Source organism: Drosophila mauritiana, chromosome 2R (genome assembly GCF_004382145.1).
Source record: "Drosophila mauritiana strain mau12 chromosome 2R, ASM438214v1, whole genome shotgun sequence".
Taxonomy (NCBI): Eukaryota; Metazoa; Arthropoda; class Insecta; order Diptera; family Drosophilidae; genus Drosophila; species Drosophila mauritiana.
Window position 1 is genome coordinate 22,485,809 of NC_046668.1, and position 21,469 is coordinate 22,507,277.

The 21,469-nt window shown below is 46.9% G+C and overlaps 1 protein-coding gene across 1 annotated transcript; it reads right to left on the reverse strand.

Moving 5' to 3' along the window:
- Positions 1-3,996: 3,996 nt before the first annotated feature.
- On the reverse strand, positions 3,997-20,695 carry LOC117137521. Its single transcript, XM_033299005.1, has 2 exons — positions 19,996-20,695; positions 3,997-6,669 (listed from the first exon to the last, which is right to left on the reverse strand). The coding sequence occupies exons 1-2, from the start codon at positions 20,368-20,370 to the stop codon at positions 6,151-6,153; spliced, it is 894 nt and encodes a 297-aa protein (XP_033154896.1). The 5' UTR covers positions 20,371-20,695; the 3' UTR covers positions 3,997-6,150.
- Positions 20,696-21,469: the final 774 nt, after the last annotated feature.

Consider the following 21,469-nt stretch of genomic DNA (forward strand, 5'->3'; position numbering starts at 1 on the left):
AACAGAAACCACATCTAGAGCTCCACTTTCATTTCATGGCAAAGCACAAAAGCCTTTCGAACAATTTACTGCACAATGAGTGACATCAGGTGAAAATATGGGGAGTGAATGGGGCATTCAGTCGTCGGAAATGTTTCTTGTGCATATTCTGATTTTTGGTCAAGCCAAGTTCTTAAAATGCTCTATAAATACTTCACTTTTTCTGCCTCTATCTCTTTCGTTTTGCGCGCTGAGTGGATGCACATTTTGGGTATCTTAAAGATGCAAATGCAGCTACGGCAATGCGAGAGATTCTTTAAAGCAAACTGAATATAAAATCGAAGCAAACTGAGTTATGTTTTGATTTGATCCCGTTCGAAATGAAACATGATATAATAGAAGCGACTTTGTGTAGAATGCAAGTGCACTTTCGCACTGATTCGGTGTTTTCTTATGCTAGGGTATCTGTTATTCGCTACTGCGAGTCCCTGTTACCATTACACCTTTCTCCGCCCACCTTTTGTTGGCCCTTTTATGGCGTGCACGCCACATTTGCGTTCAATGAGCATGAGATAATGTCATCATCAACGTCGTCTCCATCATTCATCGCCAGACTTTCTGGTCAGGGGAATCCGAGATGCAGTGTCTGCTGTCTGCGACGTGGTCTTTAATGGTCCACATTTTCGTTTTAATTAGTTCCGCGTTTACAAGACCATCTGAGAGCAGACAGAACCCCGATTAATAGGGTATCATTATTGTTAATCTGTAATTCCCCGCCATTTAAATGCGGGCTTTGTCCACTAACTGATTTAAGAGCTGCTCGGCAAATGGCAATCATTTAAAAACGTTGGGCGCCACTTGTTGTGCTTTGCTCGGCGAGCGGACTTAATAGAATAATGTGCCATAAAGCGTTCGTTCAATTTACAATTCCTATGGCTGCCAGAGAAACAATTGCATCGCGCCCACAGTGCGAGTCCTGTGCCAACCAATTCGGTGGCGAGTTGTTGCTGTTGCGTATTTTGTTTCATCCAATTAAATTTATATTTACAGCAATGTTTCACACACACAGCCGGTGGATAAATCAGAGCAGATATATGATGCAATTCGGGCCGCTACCTTTTTTATTTGTTTGACATTTGCATATTGAGTTTGATTTTTTATTTATTTGCCGCGACGATGGATGTTTTTCTCTATTATTTATGTGTCCGTTTTTTGTGCATTTCACTTTATGTGTATACCGGAGATTTTCACTCTGATTTGATTTCGCATCGCATCGCATAACATTTATTTTCCATTTATTGCCGCTGTCAAACATTTACAAAGGGACTTCAATTGCGGGATAAATCCCACTTGGTGAGTCATAGAGAAAATTTGGACGCGTTTAAGGCTGTTTTTCATAAATCATAACCGGGACACCTTCGGTTGCTTCTTTTCATGGCAATCTCGGGCACGTGCTTCCATTTCCGTATCCGCAGCGCAGCCAAAAGAAAACCTGCTCGGCATATCAATTATTTATAATTATTGTTAATTTTCAAAGCAGGCATCCAAGCAGGCAAACAGAAAAAACGAGCTCGCAAAAACAAGGAAAACCACAAAGAGAACCTCAATTAAAATTCAAATTAGAGCGCTTGCGAAATTCCCCCGCCTGGTGGCAAAAGTGCGAAAACTTAAACCACTGGGAGGCGCACCACCCACCACCATTCACCACCATTCACCACCTTTTTCACCAGCATTTTCCTGCGCCGGCAAACTAACTGCCTAAAATGAAATATGAACCCACGAGTGGGGAAAATGGTGGAAGTGGGGGAGTTTGGCGAGAGCGGGGAAGGCCCACTTCCTCAGCCATGGACTACTAATAAGAAATTTGTGAACTTTGCAAATTTGCCATCATTAATTCTGGGCGGGGGCCAAGGGGCGTGGCAGCACGGTGCCGCTTGGTAAATTGTCGAACGGAGCATTTTTCATTCGCCGGCGTCCTCCGTCATTGTGTAATAATTGTCAAGCAATTTAAATCGAAGCTCCGAGCGTAATAAATTGTCATATGGCAGGGGCGGAAACACGCCCCCTTGCCACCACGGCCTCCAAGGACCTCGCCGGGCGGAGAAGTCCTGGCTTCGGCGCTGAAAAAACAAGGTAATGAGGAAACGGAAATTGTTGCCGGAAGTTGGGAGCCAAGAAAAAGGCGGAAGCTCATTTTGCAATATTCACAGACGACTGATTTCGATTTCTAGCGACGGCTCTTCCCGGGCTTACACCATGAATTGTAAATTGATTGAGGACCCAAAACGAAAATCATCCGATTTCGGCTTGTCCCCCGCTGCATTCCCGGTATTTATCATTAATAATAGTGGCCCGTTTCCATGCGCATGAATCCTAGAACTTTAAGAACTTGATTTTGGTAAAGAGTAAAATGCTAGTAAAATGCTAGCCGGGAAATATTAATTTGAAGCATACAACAAGTTTAATGCCGTGTTTTTTTATCTTCTGCTTATCTAAGGACACTCTAAGGATTTCCAATAAATACCCAATGTGTCTCTTTAATTCGGCTTAATTTAATTTATTTAGCAGCTAGTGTATCCTTGGCTCTAATGACTGTGCAAACTTTACTGCTTCGGCGTATTTTAATGAAAATATATATTTCGCGCCCCTGCTGAATTTACCATTTTCATTTCCTGATTCGTCCGGGCCTCCAGTCCTGCGGAGCCCCAGGTTTAGGCCGTGTCCTGTGACAGGAGGCAACAAAATGGCTGCGCGAAATGCGCTCGTAAATGCTTCCATGTTGCCAAGTTCTTGTTTGTGAAGAGCTGTTCAAATAAGCACCGGAGCAGCAAGAACAACAGCACGAGGGCTCCTGCTGTCCTGAGGTCCTCGGATCCTCGGATCCTGTGCTCCAAGGGGCGGGGTGCTTAGGACCCGCCCGCCGTTAGTTTCATTGTTGACATTGCAGAGGCAACAGAAACAGAAGCAGAAACGCCAGCGTGGCAAAAGTGAGCTGGAAAAAGGCAACAAAAAGCAATTAACTTGGCTTTCATCTCTGTTGAAAGCTGAAGCGGAGGGCGCGATTTATGCCGCCGGCGCAGCGGGCACAGGTGCCCAGGTGAGTTGCGGGAGTTGCAGCTGCATTTCCAGCTGCGCTCAAGTGTCCACTCGTCCTTCGTCCTGCGCCCTTCGTCCTTGGCCGAGGCGTGTGTCTTGCACAATGACAAAAGTTAATGGCTTGGCGCACTTCAGGGGTTAGATCTGCTTTGATTCGCCGTGAAAGGTGCAGATGGCTAAATGATTGAATATTCACTTGCCACCTGGAGCAATTCCACCAGCATACGTTTGTAATGAATGAGAAAGCTGGCTAAAAATATTCTATAATATAATTCAACACCTGAAACATCATTCTTCAACACGCTTTCCTTGCTATATTCCATGATATTTAATACTTTTATAGGGTATAAGGTATAGGTATAGGGTATGCGATTGATACTGCGATTGAACCCATTGTAAGCCCAGAGAAACAGCTTTCATTCTGCTTTCCTTTTTATTTTCAATGTTTTGATTTCCCATGTTCAAATGCACTCTACATACCTTTGGGGTATTTATTTTCATTACACGAATCCACTGCCAGCTCAAATTGCATTTGCCGAGGCTTTTTTCGCTTTTGATTTATGCACTTGCATTAACAGAGCGGCGTGTTTGATTTCGATTCATATTTTCAATTGCATTTGCATTTCCGTCTGATTTGATTTGCTTTTTGCTGGCGTTTTTTCTACCGCTTTACCTTATCTCTCGATTAGACTAATTATGCTCGCTTACATCGCTTATTTCGATCGAGGCTTAACATTAATTTATTCCCGTGCTCCGCAGCACGGAATTGTTTGTTGGCTCGTTTGCTATTTAAAGTGTTTAAATAGAACTACAAAAAAGCTCATGCGTGTTTTGTTCGGTTTGGACATGGACATATTCAGCTTTAAGCCGAACAACTCGTGTCTGTGTTGGGTTTTTAAGCATTGGCGCAGAAGTATTTGCTACACACAGAGAGCGGGAATCCCTAATAAACATTTATACAACTCGGGTGTACGACATCGATTTGCGGGTAGTCGGGGTGTTCAGAGTGTTTCGTTACCAGTGATCCTAAAAAATAACATGCTTCTCTGGATATCTGGACATCTTTGTTTTCTCTCTAATTAAAATGGACACAAATATTTGCACAGACGTAATTGTTCAATAAATAGTTATGTATACTCGAGTTTTTCTGTTTACTTGGTTTTCGTGTTGATTGTGGCAGGTACCTGATACTTAAATATCGATAAGTTTTGGGGCAGAGTGGCAGGGGCATCTGAGTGAAGCGAAAAAAGGGAGTTAAGAGGTTTAGGCCTTATTCGCTTGCGTGTAAAAGCGCCTAAAAGCGAGCTATGCGAACTACGGCAAAAATGTTAGTGTATATGCAATCGCAATACAGTTATACAAATACACAGATATACATATACGCAAAAGGTTCAGCCTACACACAAATATATAGATATATATATAATATATATAGATTCATATTCTAGCTTGTAAATATGGATTTTTAAACTATGCTTAGCCTACGTTGAGTTTTGACTTAGCTTTGGTTTCCTTTACGTTTGGTTTCATTGTTTTTTAACACTTAGGGTTTTTGGCAATTGGAGCTCCGGCCTTGCCAACTTGACACGTGGCAATTTGTGGCGCCAAAAGACTCCAATCATTGGACGAATTGTTGATATACGTTGCGTATCATGCTCAAAGTGAGTGAATAAGAGGGATAGAGCCGTAGCACGAGTGGGTCAGTGGGTTGAGTTAGTGAGAGAAAGATAGAGAGAGAGAGTTAGGGGCTTAGTTCCTTAGATTAGCCTAGAGTTCGCAAACTCGGTTTGGACGAGTCGGCTAAATGGCCAGTGGCACTAGTCAGCATGTCTCTAGCACTTATTCCACAAGATTATCACGCTTTCCATATAACCTAAATAGCAGTGTGACCAAGCCTTCAAGAGAAGCGCGCCTGGGGTGCCATGTGACCATGCAGAGTGCTAGGAACAGTAAATCGGCTTTAAGAGACATGAAATCATGTTTGTTTGCTTTAAACAGCTCGTTAAATAATTAACTTTAATGCTCGCCTGTCATCAAACTGCTGTTCAGTGCCAATGGCCATCGCTCGAAGCTTTTGACTTGCTTGCCTGCGTTGAGTTGTGCTTATATTTTAAAGCTTAAAGGCAATAGGTTTCGCAAACATGGCCGTTAAAGTATGGTACATATTCGTATGTAGTAGAAAAGAGTACCAGCTCGCACACACACACACACAGCCTCGTAAACATGTATACTATAGCATAGCAGCTTATAGTGGAGCACTCACAATCACATGCTTCGACAAGCACAAGTTTCAATTTGTTGCACTTTTTGAAGCATTAAGTAGCCGTCCAGGCTTAAGTGTGCGAGTGTATAAGTGGGTGCCTGCGTGTTGGTGCTACTATGTGTTGCTCAGTGTGTGTGTGTGTGTGTGTGAGTTGGCAAAGCGGTTTAGTTTCATTTAGCATTTAACAGTTACTAGTATTTGGTTTTTTCGCTTATTTTTTCCGGTTTGTTTCCGTTTTTCATATTACACAACACTGAAAGCACACGTAAAGTTTTTGTTTCCTAGTTTCCTCCTTTTCTCGGATTTCCGTTGCACATTTAGCTAAAATTACAATTTACGCACTAAACATGCAGAAAATTTCGTAAAACTACGGCAAATGCAGTACGTCCTTAAAGATCATCTCCGCCATTACTTTTCTAAGCCTTACGATCTAGTGGCTATCGGTCCTCGACGCCTCGGCAATTTATGTTACATTTTCTATAGTCCTGGCGAAACTTCTTTTGATTTTAATTCGGGATTGCACAACAAACATTTTGGCTCTACTTAGATGCTAAAAACTTAAGTGGTATTTGCTTTAAAGGACTGTGTCTGTTCTCACTCTCAAACATTTTTAGCTCTTCTGAAGAAATATTTAATAATACTACATACTGCATACAACGGTGTCTGTTGTCATATTAAGTTCTGGAAAATATTCAAATATTCAGCAAATTCTCTAAAAGTGAAAACACGCACAGTCCCTCAGTTAATTTCATTTCGTTTCCAATTGGGAACAAAAGGTAAGATCACAATTACAAAAGTGGGATGCAGGGGCCTTAGGAGTTGCCCAGGTTGGACGGCGACGGTGGCCACTGGCGCTTGATGACCGCAAAGTGAGTCATCTGGAAGGTGTTGGTCACCTGGCAGCGGCGCTCCACGAATCCGGTGAGGCAGTAGCCCATGTTGTAGTCCTCCATCGAGATGTTCGACGTCAGATACAGCTTGAACTCGTCGTTCCACGCGGGCTGCGACTTGTCACAGCCCGTTGACCCCGTCCGGATTGCATCGGCAGGTATTGCGGGCGTGGGCGTGGCAGCCACCGACCCGTTGCCCGCTGCCCCGCGCCCCGCCGGCGATGCAGCTCCTCCGCCCCCCGCCGTCGTCCGGCGAAAGTGTCCGGCAATCAGGAGGGATCCCTGCTGCTCCAGCGGCAGCATCCGGGCTTTCGTCGCGCGCCGCTGGGTTCCGGAGCACTCGACGATGCGGCAGCGATTGGGCTGCCAGAAGCAGGGCGTGATGGTCCAGTAACTGGATGAGGCGGTCCTCGCCCAGCCCTCCTCGGGATACAGTAGTATCTGAAAGGAGGCAGAGATGATGAAACGGTATGTGAGTGCACTGTGGGAAATAATGATGTGTTTTCAGTAGATTATGTAACAATATCTTATAAGATCTTTATTGGCAAAGTAAGAGTTTAGAGTTACAGATCACAAATTTACATTTGAAGCCCTTTATTCCTGCTAAGAATCTCGACCAGACTTTTTTCTCCGTGTAGGTCGTTTGGGCCACCGGAGCCAATTGCAAATTGGTTTTCTGTGTCGCACTTTAATTGAAAATCGTAATTAAAATCGTGCAGATTGTTTAGCCGGGATTTGGAATCGGATTCGGTTTCCATGCAACTGCACCTTAATCAAGTCCACTGCGAGTGTTTATCATTAAGTGGGCAATTATTGCCGAACAGGCTTTCGTTTAATTTGGTCGAATTAAATTGGCATAAAATCGACATGAAATTGCTTTTGACGCTTTTGCCGTTGATGAATTTTACACCACGGGAGAGCCAGACCATATAATCTGATTTTCATAATTCACTTGCACGCCCGCCATTCACCTGTTGTTCTTAGGCAATGCCTCCTGTCCATTGGGCAGCTCCTGCCCCACTGCTTGCCGTGCTGCATTCCCGTATTAAATTGACATTCATGTCACTGCCACTGAAACCGCAGTTGGCCAGCAGAAGCCGTAAATGAAATTCGTCAGCTAGTTTATCATTGCCGAAATGAGTGTCCTCCGCTCGGCTTCAATTTCATTTACCGATTTTGAATGCGGTCGTTGCGGTCAATGCACGCGGCTCTTTCATAATTAATACATTTCACAGTCGCTAAATGCCAGACATTTCAAATATTTGCGCACAACGAGGCGTATGCTTAATAAGCGTCCGGCAAACAGGAAGCAGGATGGATGGCAAGCACGCAGCTCCGAGGGGCTAACCAAACATTGAACTTGGCTTAAAGGCTCCTGTGCTGGCGAGCTGCAAAGAAAACTCCGGCAAAATTGAAAAGGGGAGCCAAGCGCGAGGAGCAGCAAAATCTGGAGCCGAACTGGGCGAGGCGAGGAGGTGGCCGAAGGCGAAAGGCCAGCGGCCAATGGCCACCGCAGGACCCTGGAAACATAACCAGGAGCTGATGCTTTTGAAATTGAAGTGGCTGCAGCTGGAGCCACAAGGAAATTCGCCCCGGGGGCTCCCAGCTCCCCAGTTTCCCAGATTTTCCATGGTTTTCCCTGGCTTTTCCCCAGCCTCGCCTTTGTTCTCCACTTTGACTTTAAAATATAAATTCGCACATGCCTCGAGTTGAAACTGGGCTTCGCCAGGTAAATTGTTTAAGGTGAATGCATCGCAGGCACTTAAAAATGCATCCGTTTACGTTTTATTCACGTTCGACTCCGGCTGACCGAAAACAATGGGGCCGATCGATGCGATTGGGTGTTTGAATGGAAGTGAAAAGCCCGGCCACGGCACATTAAGCTGGAAATGGAAATCGCCTTTGGCATTAATGAGTATTGAACGCTTTTCCCGCCGCTAAATGCCAGATACTCGTGAAAAGGCATTTAACTTGAAAAAAGCGCGTGGAGCGAATGATTTCCACAATATCTGAAGCACTTTAATGAGCGCCACTATGAACTTCATCTTATCAAACGGTAATTGATCATTTGGAGGTTCACAGAGATTATGTTTTACTTTCCATTTTCCCTGGGTAATTATCCCATCTTTCTGCTTAAAATTCCAACCTCGTTTGCCATTTGTTTTGCACAATTAAGAGCGTATTTTCACGCTATTGCCCGTAATGGGACACCGAAAATCAAATTTTCCGCGGAAAAACCAAGCTGATGTCTGGCTTTCGGGCTGCATAGATGGCACTTGGATGGCACATAGACGGCACATCAATCCGGTCCACAAACTGCCCTTGCGGCGAACCAGAGCACGTGCTGCATATTTGTCAACTTGCCCCACATGACGCGATTGGCTTCGCAGAAATTGCGCGCTCGTGTTTGGAAATTATAAAAGCGGGGAAAATGGAACCGAAGCTCTCGGTACGACTGCCTAATAAGCTGCCAAAATGAGCTTAGTGACGACAGATACCCCACTGATTGGCCGCCCTCCCCGCGGCCCCCCGATTGCTATTGCATTATTCAAAGACGCCAAAAGTGCGCGCTGCCAAATTGAAAATGCAACGGCAGCCACCGATGCACGCAACAAATCGCTTGCCACTATCAAGGGTCATAAAATCCTTCACTGCCATCCGCGTCCTTTTCCCCCTCCCCGCCCCATCACCACCCACCCCTTGCTACTCCGCGCTGAGCACACATATTGGCTGTGGGGTTTGTGCAGCAGGATGCACCAGTGGTGGCCCAGAAGTCACTAATGCCCACAGTGATTGGTACTGCTATCTGTGCTGACTTATTTTAGAATACCTAACACATAAAGGAATTTATTAAATTAAAGGAATATGATTTTTTAGTATATCTTCTAATATATATTAATGTATTCTATAATGATTCCCAGAATGATTTGGTCATTTGCTCTCTTATTGTATAATCTATTTGATTAACTGGTAATTGTATAGCCAAATATCCCTATTCCATAGTGACTGCCAGCACCAGCACCCACAACTATTTATACGGACACGCACACACTCACGCCATCACACACACACACACACACACACACAGGGAGAGCTGACACGTACACGCTGGAAAATCACTTCCGCTTTTGAGCTGCAACGTTGGCAATTTCGCAGAGGAGAGCAGATAAATGGGAAGTGGGCGTGGGGCGCTTGGCGCTGGGCCACTGGCATCAGGTGGCGAATGCCGAGTGGCGAAATCGAAAACGTGGCCAGGAGTGGGCCATTCCCATTCCCATTCCCATTCGCAGTCGATGCGCAGGGAACTCCTCCTTGAGGCGTCCGTAATCGATTTCTGCGATTCTGGGCGGGAATCGTTTGTTGACTTTGGGTTTTTATGGCGCGCCACTTTATTGCCACCACAAGTCCACGGCGACCCTATTCCCAGTTGGCTTCTCAGCTCCGGTTCGGTAAATAAAATGCCAAATGGCAAACGGCAATACCCGAACGCGCAGCGCAGCCTTCGAGGGCGAGCTCCATTGTCGCCAATTGGCAACTTTGTCTATTAATTTGCTTAATGAGTTCGGTGACAAATATTGAACGGCTGCAACTCAACAAATGGCTGCCAAGTTTGCAGGTTCCTCTGGGGCCCCTGGAGTCCCTGGAACGCTTGGATCCCCTGGAACCCTTGGATCCCCGATTCCTCAGCTCCGAGCACAGAAACTTTTCTCATTTCGCTCGCCCGTTCGCTTCGCTCGACATTAATTAATTAAGTGCTGCCGCAGACATTTCAACACTTTTGCCAGTCAGTCAGGCAGTCAGTCAGTCAGTCAGTCAGTCAGCCAGTCGGGCATTACTTAGGCAAATGGTCTCTGTGTGCGTGGGGTTAGGGGTGTATATCTCTGGGCACTTCAACTTAATTACCCGCCCTCATGAGCACCCAGCATCCGATGTGCGGGGGCGGAGGAGTTGTGCCTCCAAATCCAGCATAAGCTCGAAAATCAAAGCTTCAACACGATTGTCTAAGCACTTGAGCAGCCCCCGGCCCATCGAGCTCCTCCTAGCCGCCAGCCCACTCATCCATCCATCCATTTCCGCACGCAACTCCACTCGAAGGTCCTTCGAGGAATTTTATGAACACTTCTGATGCGAAAGGATCGAGCGAGGTTTCCGTTAAGACGAAGAAAGGAGCTTTCTGGAAGATTAAACGTAATCAAACCGTGTTTTCCATTTTGTTAGAATATTGCCTTTGCAACAATATCTAATAATGTTAGTATTAGAGGTAAGGGAATAGTAACTAAAATAGTAACTATAACCTAGTTATAGTTTACATTTCGCAATCACGGGTCGTTCCTTATTCCTTAAAGCAGAGCCTTTGTTTCATCCGGTGAAAAGTGCGCTTTGAGCAAACTTCGCCCCGAGTTCTTTACGCCATTCTTGTAAAACTTATCTGGCCGCTTTGTCTTCGATTGCCAGTGCCAATTGTATCGGATATTTCCTGTTTGTGTTTCATTATGCGCCTCACGCGCTCCACTATCCCAATCCGCATCCGCATCCTTTGTCCTTCGACTGGAGCTATTCAGGAGATGCTGGAAGCTGGGAGGCTGGCGAAAGTTTTAATAAGTTCCTCATTAGCACAGAAATGGAATAGCTGCTGCTGCGGCAGGCAGACAAAATAATTTACACGCCAACATCCGTTGCAATTAAACTGCAAGGGTGAACTTAAATTTCCGGGTTAGGAATCGCCGCTGGCTGCCGGATGGCCTCGCCGTCTTGGCCTCCATGCTGCCCATCTTGGCCAAGTTTATGGCTGGCTGCCGGGTGAATGTAGATGTCAACGGATGGGCCCACAGCGAAACTTTGCCCGCCAGTATTTTCTAAATTTAATGAGTTGTATTACGAGCGGCTTAAAGAGGGCAGCCCCCATCCCCGCCAGCCGCAACTTGGTGTAAACTTCTATATGACAAAGTTTCGCTCGCGAGTCCTTGCGGCGTCGCAAGTAATGCACAAATTAAAGTTCTTTGCCAAACTACACCAGGCAGTGGCTGCTGAAAGTTTCCTCCAGCCTCCATCCTCCATCCTCCATCCTCCGTCCTGCATCCCCCATCCTCGCCAGCGCTAGTTGACATGTTGAGTCGCACAAGGATATGCGTGGCTACAAATTTGATATGTTAGACAAGTCCCGGCTACATGGAAATGGCAAGTGGGATGCGGGAAATGGGAAATGGGAGCTCGGGGCTGGATGGGAATCCACTTGCAATCCTCCAGTCGCTGCACCATGGGCGATAAATGCCGGCAAACTTTGCGGAAGGATGCAGAGCAGCCACTATTGGCAGTGCCAGGATTCTGGATTCTGTACTCTGGATTGTGGGGTTAATGCGAGCGGAAATATAGATATTGCTTTTAGTTCAGCCATGTAAATGCTGTCGTTTATTAGGGGATTAAGTCCCTCAGAAAGTTCCTCTACAATGGAATTTAATACTTTTCGGCCTTGAAAGGCAAATTTTATTAGATTAAAGTTTGTTTATTGTAAAATGGCAAATTAATATAATTTTAAAACTCAAATAGCACACTTGATAAAATTGTAATTCCACTTGAAAAGCATTCCAAACTTAATTCACTTAAAATTTACCTTCCTCTTTACTTCATAGAGTTTATTCTCCATTTCCCAACTTTAAAGCTAAAATTTTATTTTCCATGCAATGCCCCGAAACTTTTTGATCGAAATCAATGCCCTACCTCAGCAAATTCGCATTAAATTTAATTTTCATAAATGTTACTGCATTTTGTCATTGCAAAAGTTTCCGAATCTTCAGGCGACCAGATTTCGCTCCATTTTCCAGCGCAGCACACACTGTCATCTCTCTGGATCCCAGGATTCTGCGTTCGCCGGTGTAAAAGATTAAGCACATTTATGTGACAAGTGCGACATCAGCGGAGACAACGAGGAGCAGGCTGAGCTGGGGCTGGAGTGCGGAGGGGCTTGTGATGGGATTCATGTCCTGGGGAAGGATACGCGCGACAGCCACGCATGTGCCACAATTTAAAGTTGAGCACTAATGAAATTTGAGCTGCCGCTTTCCCAGCTGCCAGGCAATTGCAGACTTGCAAAGTTATGCAGGAGCAGATACCAAAAATGGCATCGAATCCGGCAATCCTGCAATTCGGCTGAGAGTCGGAGAAACGTGTCCTGGCCCTGATACCCCGGCTCACAGCTGGCAGAAGTTTGCCCAAGTCCTGTTACCCGGTTAATGCGAGTCGGCAGTGGCGGCTTAAAGTCCTGTGCCCCGAATGTTCGGTCCTCGGATTGTCTCATTAGGGGCAGAGGTCCCGGTCACGCTTCAATTCACAGACTGGGCTCTAAACTTTGCCTCCGAGCCAAGTCACCGCGCGGAATAGCTCATCAATAACCCATTTGTGCGGTGCTCAATGGCCCAGGGAGACCGGGAATCCGAGAGGCTGGTGGAGTGCTGGACTGGTGGGTCGGGGGTCGGGTCACGACCTTCCCCACGGGCAAACAGCAACGGAACATAACGGAAACAGCTTTGAGCCCGATATCCCTGTGGACACAAAACGGTGGGCACCGTGTATTCACTTTGCCATTCAGACGGAGGCCCATAAATCAGGTCGCGCCCCCCCGAGCTTATAAATCTCCCACATCTGCGCTTTTCATTGGCAATCAACGAATCAGCGAGGAAATGCTTCTTTCAGTTATTTTTAATGAGCGACAGCCCCTGTTGAGAGCTCCATGCCCAACCATTCCCATTCGTATCCCATCCCATGCCATGGAAATCATCTTAAAGCGGCGGGAAATGCTCACGAATTTCGAAATTTCTGAGCTTCGGCCGGGGCATGCAACATGTTGGGCGAGTAATGTACGGCAATGTCTAACAGACGAAATGAAATGAAAATTTAATAAAATAAAAGTATACGAGCAGGCCTGCTGCGAGGGAGGAGCCGCTCCTGCTCCTCGGGGCTAAAGACGTTTGCCTTAAATGAAGATGTATGCCAGCCGGGCGTATGAGTAATATGCGCAAATATGCGCATAAAATAAAGCAACTTGTAGCAATTTCCCCTGCTCTCGGGTCCTTTTGCTCGGCTCCTCTGACTCCGCTGGCCCCGCTGGCTCCGCTTGCTCCTCTGGCTGCTCAGGATCCGATGGATCCTTTGGGCCGTTGCCACTTTGGTTTCCTCGGCGTCTTTGGCTGGCTTCTTGTGTTTAATTTAGGCAGCCATAAACGTAATGCGGAGCCTCAAGTACTCGCAACCGAGGAGTCCCAGCGCCAGTCAACCGAATTTATATGGCGGCACATAAAAACTGGGCAACCTTACCCCTACTTCTAGTCATTCGTGCCATTCGTGCTTCATTTCCTCGGCATGGCGACATAAAATAGAATTTTATTCGAGACTGCTTTAAAGACCGAGATATTGTCTTTCGGCTCCGGGCATTAACCCATTACACGGCTAGAATTTCCGTTTCGGCGGTGGAAATGGGCGAGAGTATATCAAATGCGGAATTTTGAAATTTATGTGCCATCTTTATGGTGCAAGTGAATAAATAAAAATTTTAATATCACATTTTAATGTCTGCATCATGGCGAACTCCAGCCGTGAGTATATCGATGATGGAAAAAATGCCTGGTATATTACCTATTTGAATGTGAGTTAACAAGGCAACAACTAACATCTGTGTTCCGAATGGAAATGGTCGAAATGAAACATATTTTCGGGATTTTATGGTTACTTATGGTTCTCCTCTTTCGAAGATTGATAACTTTGAGTTCAAAGGCATATTTGTTTCGCCAAGTTGTTTGCAATCCGCGGAAGAGTTCAATAGAAAGGTGGCCCAGTGCCTGCCACCCTTCCAATTCACACGAAGTGCAAACAATTTCCAATCACAGCCTTGAAAGCCCCTATCATTGTTCGCCGCCAGGCTAAATGCTCGTTCCCATTGTGTGCGACCCAGTTGTCCCATTGTGCGATTGCTATTGCGATGGGATGTGAGTGCTCGACATCAAAGGCAGGCCTGGTGTCCTGGCGTCCTGCCATCCTGCCATCCTGCCATCCTGGCGTCCTTGGCTGGCACTCACATTCTGTTTGGCTGCCAGCACGTTAGCATATCACCGATGCCATGCCATCCATCAAATATCGCGCGTCCCAGGCGAGCCTTTCGCGTGCCTCGAAGGATTTCGAAGGATTCCTGGAGGTTCTGCCAGTGACGGCCTCAAAATTCGCCAAGCAGTCCCTCTCCGCCTTGTGCCAGACACTTTAAGGCCGACACTCTCTGGAGGACATGGAGTTTCAACCTATTTTGTTGTCTACCTCATTGAATTAGCCCTCACATGCTCACTCGAGCGAGGATAATAAATTGAATTAAATTGATGCGCAGGCAAATTGGGTGGTGGAGGTGGCCTTCTCCTTCATGTCGTTGGCCTCTGCCAAGGGAGAATTTCATTTAATTTTTGGCTCAAATGTCTTTTTAATTCGCCTCTTTCGTCCTTGTAGGTGGCCAATATGGCTGGAGCCAAAATATTGTTGACAGCACATGTGGCACATGGCAGGAATTGTTTTTTTCGGGGCTAATCAGGCGGCAGCTGTGTGCCAAGTGGGGAAATAGTGCCACAGGAATGTGGTCCGAAGTTGCTTTAAATTTCCTAGGGATAGCAGTGAGTGTATCCTATAGTTCAGCACTTAAGTTAAGCTGGAGGAGATTGGGGTAAAGGTAAGACAGACAGACAGTCGTGCTGAATAGATGCAGCAATAATTAACTGCATGGAGCAGCTGGGTCACAGAAGAAAGTCATCGAGGTGAAGGGCAAAAAGTGAAAAGGTCTGGGAGTCTCTTAGCCCCCTGAGGTGCTCCATCCTCCCCAGCAGCTTAACTTGGCATTAACGCAATTTGTCACGGCAGAGCAGACAGAAGAGAGCCGGCAGCTTAGCTCCAAAAGTTGTACCTGCCGCCCAAAAAATGTAAAGAGGGAACATTTTGGCTTGTGTGTAAGAGAAATAAGTAGGTAGGTGGCTGCAGGGGCTGTGTTCTTATTTTTATTTTTACCTATACTTATACTTTTATTTTGCAACATTGAGCTGACAGGTGAAATGAAATTGCGTGGGCTGCATTTACACATTCCTTCGCAGCGTTTTCCACTTCAACTTAGGCTTATCCCACCGGTCCCACTTTGAATACGCCATGGAGATGGAAAATTCCAGCGAAAACATTGACAGCCACAAAAATATGTAGCTACGAGTTCCCGTTTCCGTTTCCGTTCCCATTTCCACTTGTACTTCGGGGCTGAAACTGCAGAATGACAGCAGACTGTGGCTTAAACAAGAAATACCGGGCAGGTAAGCTTCCCCCGGGAAGCTTAGCAATAATGGCCAAGATATTCTGCCAGATTCAACTGCAAGCGTAAGCCAGGGCTTTTCTACGAGTTTTGGGCCAGTGGCTTTGGGATGGATGAAGAATTTTAATTTGGTAATAGGAGCTGCCGAAATATTGCAGTCCCCGGACATGGTAAGTTTGTATGACAATCTTATTCGAGTGCTTTAACATTCAACCAACCAACTTACTTTGGCTTTAAAGTTTAAAGTCGGCCTAGGCCCATAAATCCTGCTGGCCATGTTGCAGTCGCCGCAATTAGAAAACCTGCCACTCAGTGGCTCATTGATAGCTGTAAGCCGCCAGTTCCCCTGGCCACTCGCCATCCGCCATCCTCCATCCGTTCCCCAGCCACCCACCACTTACCACAAAAGAGCCGAGAAACCAGTCAGCAAAATCGCGCATACGGCCCGTGGCCGGCCAGCTGCATCAGCTTGAATGCGGGTGGCAGCAAATCGCCTTAGCAGCTGGAGGGAAAACCCTAATAAACCAGCAAGGAACTGCACAGTTAAGCCTTCTGCGGCTGTCACGCCCCTTCTCCATGCCGCCCGATAGTGGTAGGCGTTGCCTTCAACTTTGACCAGAGCGATTTAAATCTTTGCCGGGGAATATAAATTTAAGAGTGCCCCGCTTACTTATCTAAGTCTATGACTTTGGGTTAGGCGCTCGGGATTCCGGATTCAGGATTCGACGATGAGTCAGGCAGTTGGGAGCTGGGCTTCGGGGTCTGGGCTCTGATGAGGAGCAATGGGATGGCATGGCTGCTGCGGATGGCTGCTGTGCTTTTTATGCCCGCCATTTCGCCGCTGTCTCTTGGCCTCTTCTTGCTACAAATCATGATAATAAATTCCAATTTTATTTAGTCAGTGAGGCGGCAAAGCACCCTTGTCATCGTCATCGCCAACCAAAAAGAGGAGGATGCGATGGGAATGGATGGTAAGGGAGGGGAAGTGAAGGGAATTGAAGCTCCCTTCAGCCAAATAAAGGCAGCCGAACCGCTTCATCTGCTCGGCAAAAAAAGGGTCTGTGTTTCAACTACTTGGATCAACGGTTCAGCTCAGTTTTATGACTTTTTATTTTATCCCGCATTCAACTTTCCGGTTTCCAGCGCCAGTTAAATAAATACACTCCCAAATTGACTTGGCCTGCTTAACTTTTGGGCGGGCATAATCAGGCCTGATTATAATGAATAGTTGGATGGAGGCGGCCAAATCAGCAAACAGCAAAACCAGAGGCGACACTCGGGCGGCCAGCTCATCAGTCAGCCAGACGCACAGTGCAGTTTGGAGTGGACCGCACAGGCCCACGTTCCTCCACCTCCATCTCCATCTCCATAGCCATGAATCCAGCATTCTGCACCCTGCATCCTTCATCATGGAAAATGCAGCAGCAGCGCCAGCCAAAACACATTAGCCGTGTGCTAAAAATGTCGCACAGCCCAGTCGGCCAACGCACATATCCTTCGAGGGGAGTGCTTTCAAATTTCCCGATCCATATACAGGCCAGTATTTTATATTTTCAAATCGATCCAGCTCTAAATGTCTATTTGAATGTGGTAAAATGAAAATACCACAACATTAAGTTGGCTCAAATAAGTAGGTAGGCATTGAACTTGTGCGGAAACACCGTTTGCATTCAATGATGTAATCTTTTCCTAATTGAACATTTTACGAGTGACCCTCGTTGGCAGTGAGCGACCAGGCGGAGAGTCCTTTTTTCAGTTGGAGCTGAGCTGGCAGGACATGTGGCAGTTGGCAGTTTGCTGCGCTTTCCCCGGCCCGCCCCTTCCACGCCCCTTCCGCCTGCCGCTTTTGGCTGTGGCTCTTCATTGCCTGTTGGCAATTACAACGTTGCAATGTTGATGGCATTTTCCTCCTTTTATATGCATATGTAAGCGCACACACACACACTCACATGCGAGCCAGGACATAACGATGCTCGCAGACAGTGAGCAGCTTACAAGGACATCCAGAGGGGGTGGGCAGTGGGCTGAAAGGGCGGGCCAGTGGCTAGTCACTTCCGCCTTGCCCGAAGAGGACGTTCATTTTTTCATAATACTCTTTCGCTCTGCGAGTTCGTTGAGTCCTTGATTGCATTGGCCTTTGTGCTCGGAAAGCTAATTACACGGCATGAAGAAAGGCTATTAAAACTAAATGGGCAGATTAAAGTGTAAAGGATTTCGCATTAGCCATTGTCGGCGCTCAAATAATGAGGCAAATGGGCCATATCCTTCGATCAGGATGTGACTCCATAGATTCCCTTTAATTCGCATATGCCGCAGGTTTCCCTGACTCCAGAGACACCTTCTCCCTCCCGCGAACTCAGCTGTTAATGTAAATATGTCTTACAGCATTATCGCATTCGGTTAAGAGGGTAAACTTCACCCGACAGATTTCACTTGCAACATTATCCGTAGCCGTAGGAATATATATACATCCATCTGGGGGTTGATTTCCGTTTTTTGGGTGGTTGCAAATGGATACCATTTATCCTGTGTACAAACAGTTTTTGTTTTACCTAAGCTATTGCTATTGCTGTTGCTGTTGCTATTGCTATTGCTTCATTATAAAATCGATGGGGGACGATGTGTAAACTACCCTTTGAGGACGAAACTGGGGGTAATCAGATTGTTCATCAAAGGATCCTGCTCCTGCTGCTCAAAGCGCTTGATTCAATGACCGAGTGAAGCTTTGCGAATTGAATTTTACAGGAGCGGGCTGTGGAGCGTCTATGTCTCCATCGTTCCTCTGCACTCGTTGTCAACGGATTGGTGTTAATGTCCTTTGGCATTGTTGCACTGCCAGGACGACCACGACGACCAGAAGACCGGAATGCCAGAAGAGCAGAAGACCGGACGACCAGGGCCACAAGTCGACTGTGTGCAAAATAGACTGAAATTGATGATGTCACTTGATAGGGCGAATGGGTTTTTCATTTTTCACTTTTTCACTCCGTACCCCTGCCCAATCTTCGAGCTCCTGCAGATCCTTCGTGTTCGTGTTGTTTAACAAATTCATCCTGTTGCTTGCGCTCCAGTGCGTGATGCCCGGCAGATTGCGGGGCGAGTGAGTGTGTGTGCGAAATGTGCATTTGATGCGGACACTCCCTCGTGCAGAGAAACAAAATTCAGGAGCCCCAAATTGGGCAGTCCCATAGAGGATCTCATGAACCCAGAAACTCCATACCTTACTAGTTCAAATAGATGCTGAGCTGGACTTAAAGAGTCCCCATTTACTTGGACTACCATATCTTAACAATTATTTCAATCAGTCAGAAGAAGTAATTTCTCCCAGTGCAGTGGCATAATTGAACATCTCTTTTTCTGGGGATTTCGGAATAGAAGGAGCGCGCAGCCATTGTTGTGCATCGACCTGTTTGATTGGCTTTTCTTTTGCACGTTTTTAATTAGTGGGAATTTGGGGATATCGGACGAAAGTGGGTAAGCTGTAGAGCCACAGTATGTGGGGCGGAGTGGAATGTTGTCCTTTGGCGCATTAAACAAACGAAATATTTCATAAGCGCATTGCGCCCTGGCCACAATGCCGAATGATTTATATGCAAAGTGGCATAAGCATTCTGCGTGTGTGTGTGTGTATCCTGGCCCTATTTTCCCAGGCCATCGCATCGCATTTTCCATTTTACCTAGGCCAAACCAAACAAACCGGGGGCAATCGAGCGAACTTCACTCCGCAGCTTTTGCTACAAATTTTCCAAAATTTATAACAAAGGCCCACCACACACACACACACACACGGTTCTATAATTGTGGGGTAACGGGCAAGTCGGGCAAGTCGGGCGGGGACTGGAGGACCCCTGGGTATTGGCTACCTTACGGTTGAGTGGCTCCTGGCTCACGGCTCGTGGCACTTTGGCGCCAGGACTCCGGCTACGGGGTCCTCGCCTCGCAATGGATGACAATGTAGTCAGGAGACTGTAAAATTTATGCACTTTTAGGATTGTTTGCAATGCGCTAGAGAAGGGGATTGTTCCATTATGCGATAAGCACTGGGACGCTCTCAAGGTGTTCCACTGTACAACAAAAGGGCCGGCTTCTCGTTCTCGAGACATTCCAGCTGCACTTGGTCAGACTAGAAATTAATTATCCACTTATTCTTCCGCTCAAGAATCTGAAAAGGGAGAGGCTAGTAGCTGCTCCTTAGCCCTTTCTGGTTCATTTTGTCAAGGAAACGGAGTGCTTCTCCCAGCATATTCCCCCCTCAAATCAAATACTTTCCAGCTAAGAGCATCCAAAATCAATGCCAGAGTATGCTTTGATTATTCCACTTCAAGTCAATTGAAGCCACTGAATGCAGCAGCTTCGCGAGCAAGGATTTGATGCGCATCCCGCCGAATCTCCATTTCTTTTGTGCGGATAAACCCATTGAGATGCCCCTGCCCTTCGCCACTCACCTTGTTGGAATTGCCATTGAATTTCAGCAGCTTCTTGCAGGACTTGCCGCGACTCTCGAAGTAGATTTCCTGCGGCGTCCGGCGGCGTCGCTGTCCGGAAACGGCAGCGGGTGTGGCGACTCCCTTGCGCTGCAGCTGCAGCTGGGAGAAGGGATCGCTGCCCGCCACCGATTGCGTGGCCTTGTGGCGACTCACGCAGAGGAGGCGGCCCAAGATGCCGCAGCAGCCGCTGGGCGGCGCCTCACTTCCGGCGGCCGGAGTCCTGGTGGCTCCAACTCCGGCTCCGGCTTCGGCTGCATTGTTGTTGGAGCAGCGGGCGGATATGGTCATTAGGTTGCCATGGCGGCCGGTCGGGCGATTGACGTCCATTTCCATGTTGGCTAGCAGCGGAATCGTTGCCTACAGAGCGGTGTCGTCTTCCTTTGTTGATTTCGCTCGATTTCCAGTTTTTGTTTACAATTTTTGATTGCGGTTTCCCTGACCGCAGGCTGTGTCCTTCGTCCTTTCCGCCTTTCTTGCTTTTTTGTCAATGTTTCTGCTTTGTTGTTGTTTGCTGGTGGTTAAAGTCTCACCGAAAAGTTGGCGCCCTCTCACAGACACACACACGCGCACTCACAAAACACGTCGCACCCACACCAGCAAGGGAAATGCGGAAACTTCGCAGAACCTTCCAGCGCGTCGAAGTTCACAGGACAAAGTCAGCGAGCCAACTGATAAAAGCCGTGGCTTCTGGCTCGCAAATGTGCGCTCTGCAGGGTTGCCAGCTTTTCGAAAGAGAGCGGCAGGACGCTGCAGTACAAAGCACAAGCATAAGCATCAGCCGAGCGAGCGAGAGAGAGAGAGAGAGAGGAGAGTGCGCAGACACACGAATCACCTTGTGTGCATGAATGAAGCACAGTTATTACGGTCTTTTTTGTGGCCCATAGTTCCGTAGTTCTTGCTGTTTACGTTTCCCAGGGTCAAAGTTGTACAGCCCCCCGCTTTATGTTTGTAATTGTTTGTGGCGCCCCACGTTAGGCTGTGAATTTTTCGGTCGCGACGGGGGAATACTCGAGTGTAATGGGTACCAAGGAGGCATTTCTGCGTATTAATTATGGTAATTGTCGCCTTTGATTGAGAACGTGTTACTACCTTTTGTGGTTTGATTGGAGAGTATGTACCATCGATAGTGCTAGAAGATCTTTCTTCCGCCCGAAGACTACTTAACTAAGCCTGGTAAACGAAATGGGTACACTTACGTTGATACAATTACCAAATAATATCCTTGATCAGTACCATTCATATGCCGGCATCTCCTGCCGTAGGTATTAAAAAGTTGGTAGAACATTTAATTTCGGCCAACACGGATGGGAAAGAAGAAGAGGCGGCGGCTGGCCGGGTGACTGTGTGTGGTAGTGTTCGTGTGTGTTGCCTATGACTATGAGTGCTCTCGGCTCTAGACGTAATTTCAATGTTTCAACGTAATCTTTGATTT

Excerpts from the sequence above, each read along its gene's own strand:
- LOC117137521 (XM_033299005.1), bottom strand. The coding sequence starts at position 20,370 with ATGGAAATGGACGTCAATCGCCCGACCGGCCGCCATGGCAACCTAATG. Across the intron at positions 6,670-19,995 it reads TCAATGGCAATTCCAACAAG|ATACTACTGTATCCCGAGGA; the intron begins GTGAGTGGCGAA and ends GCCTCCTTTCAG.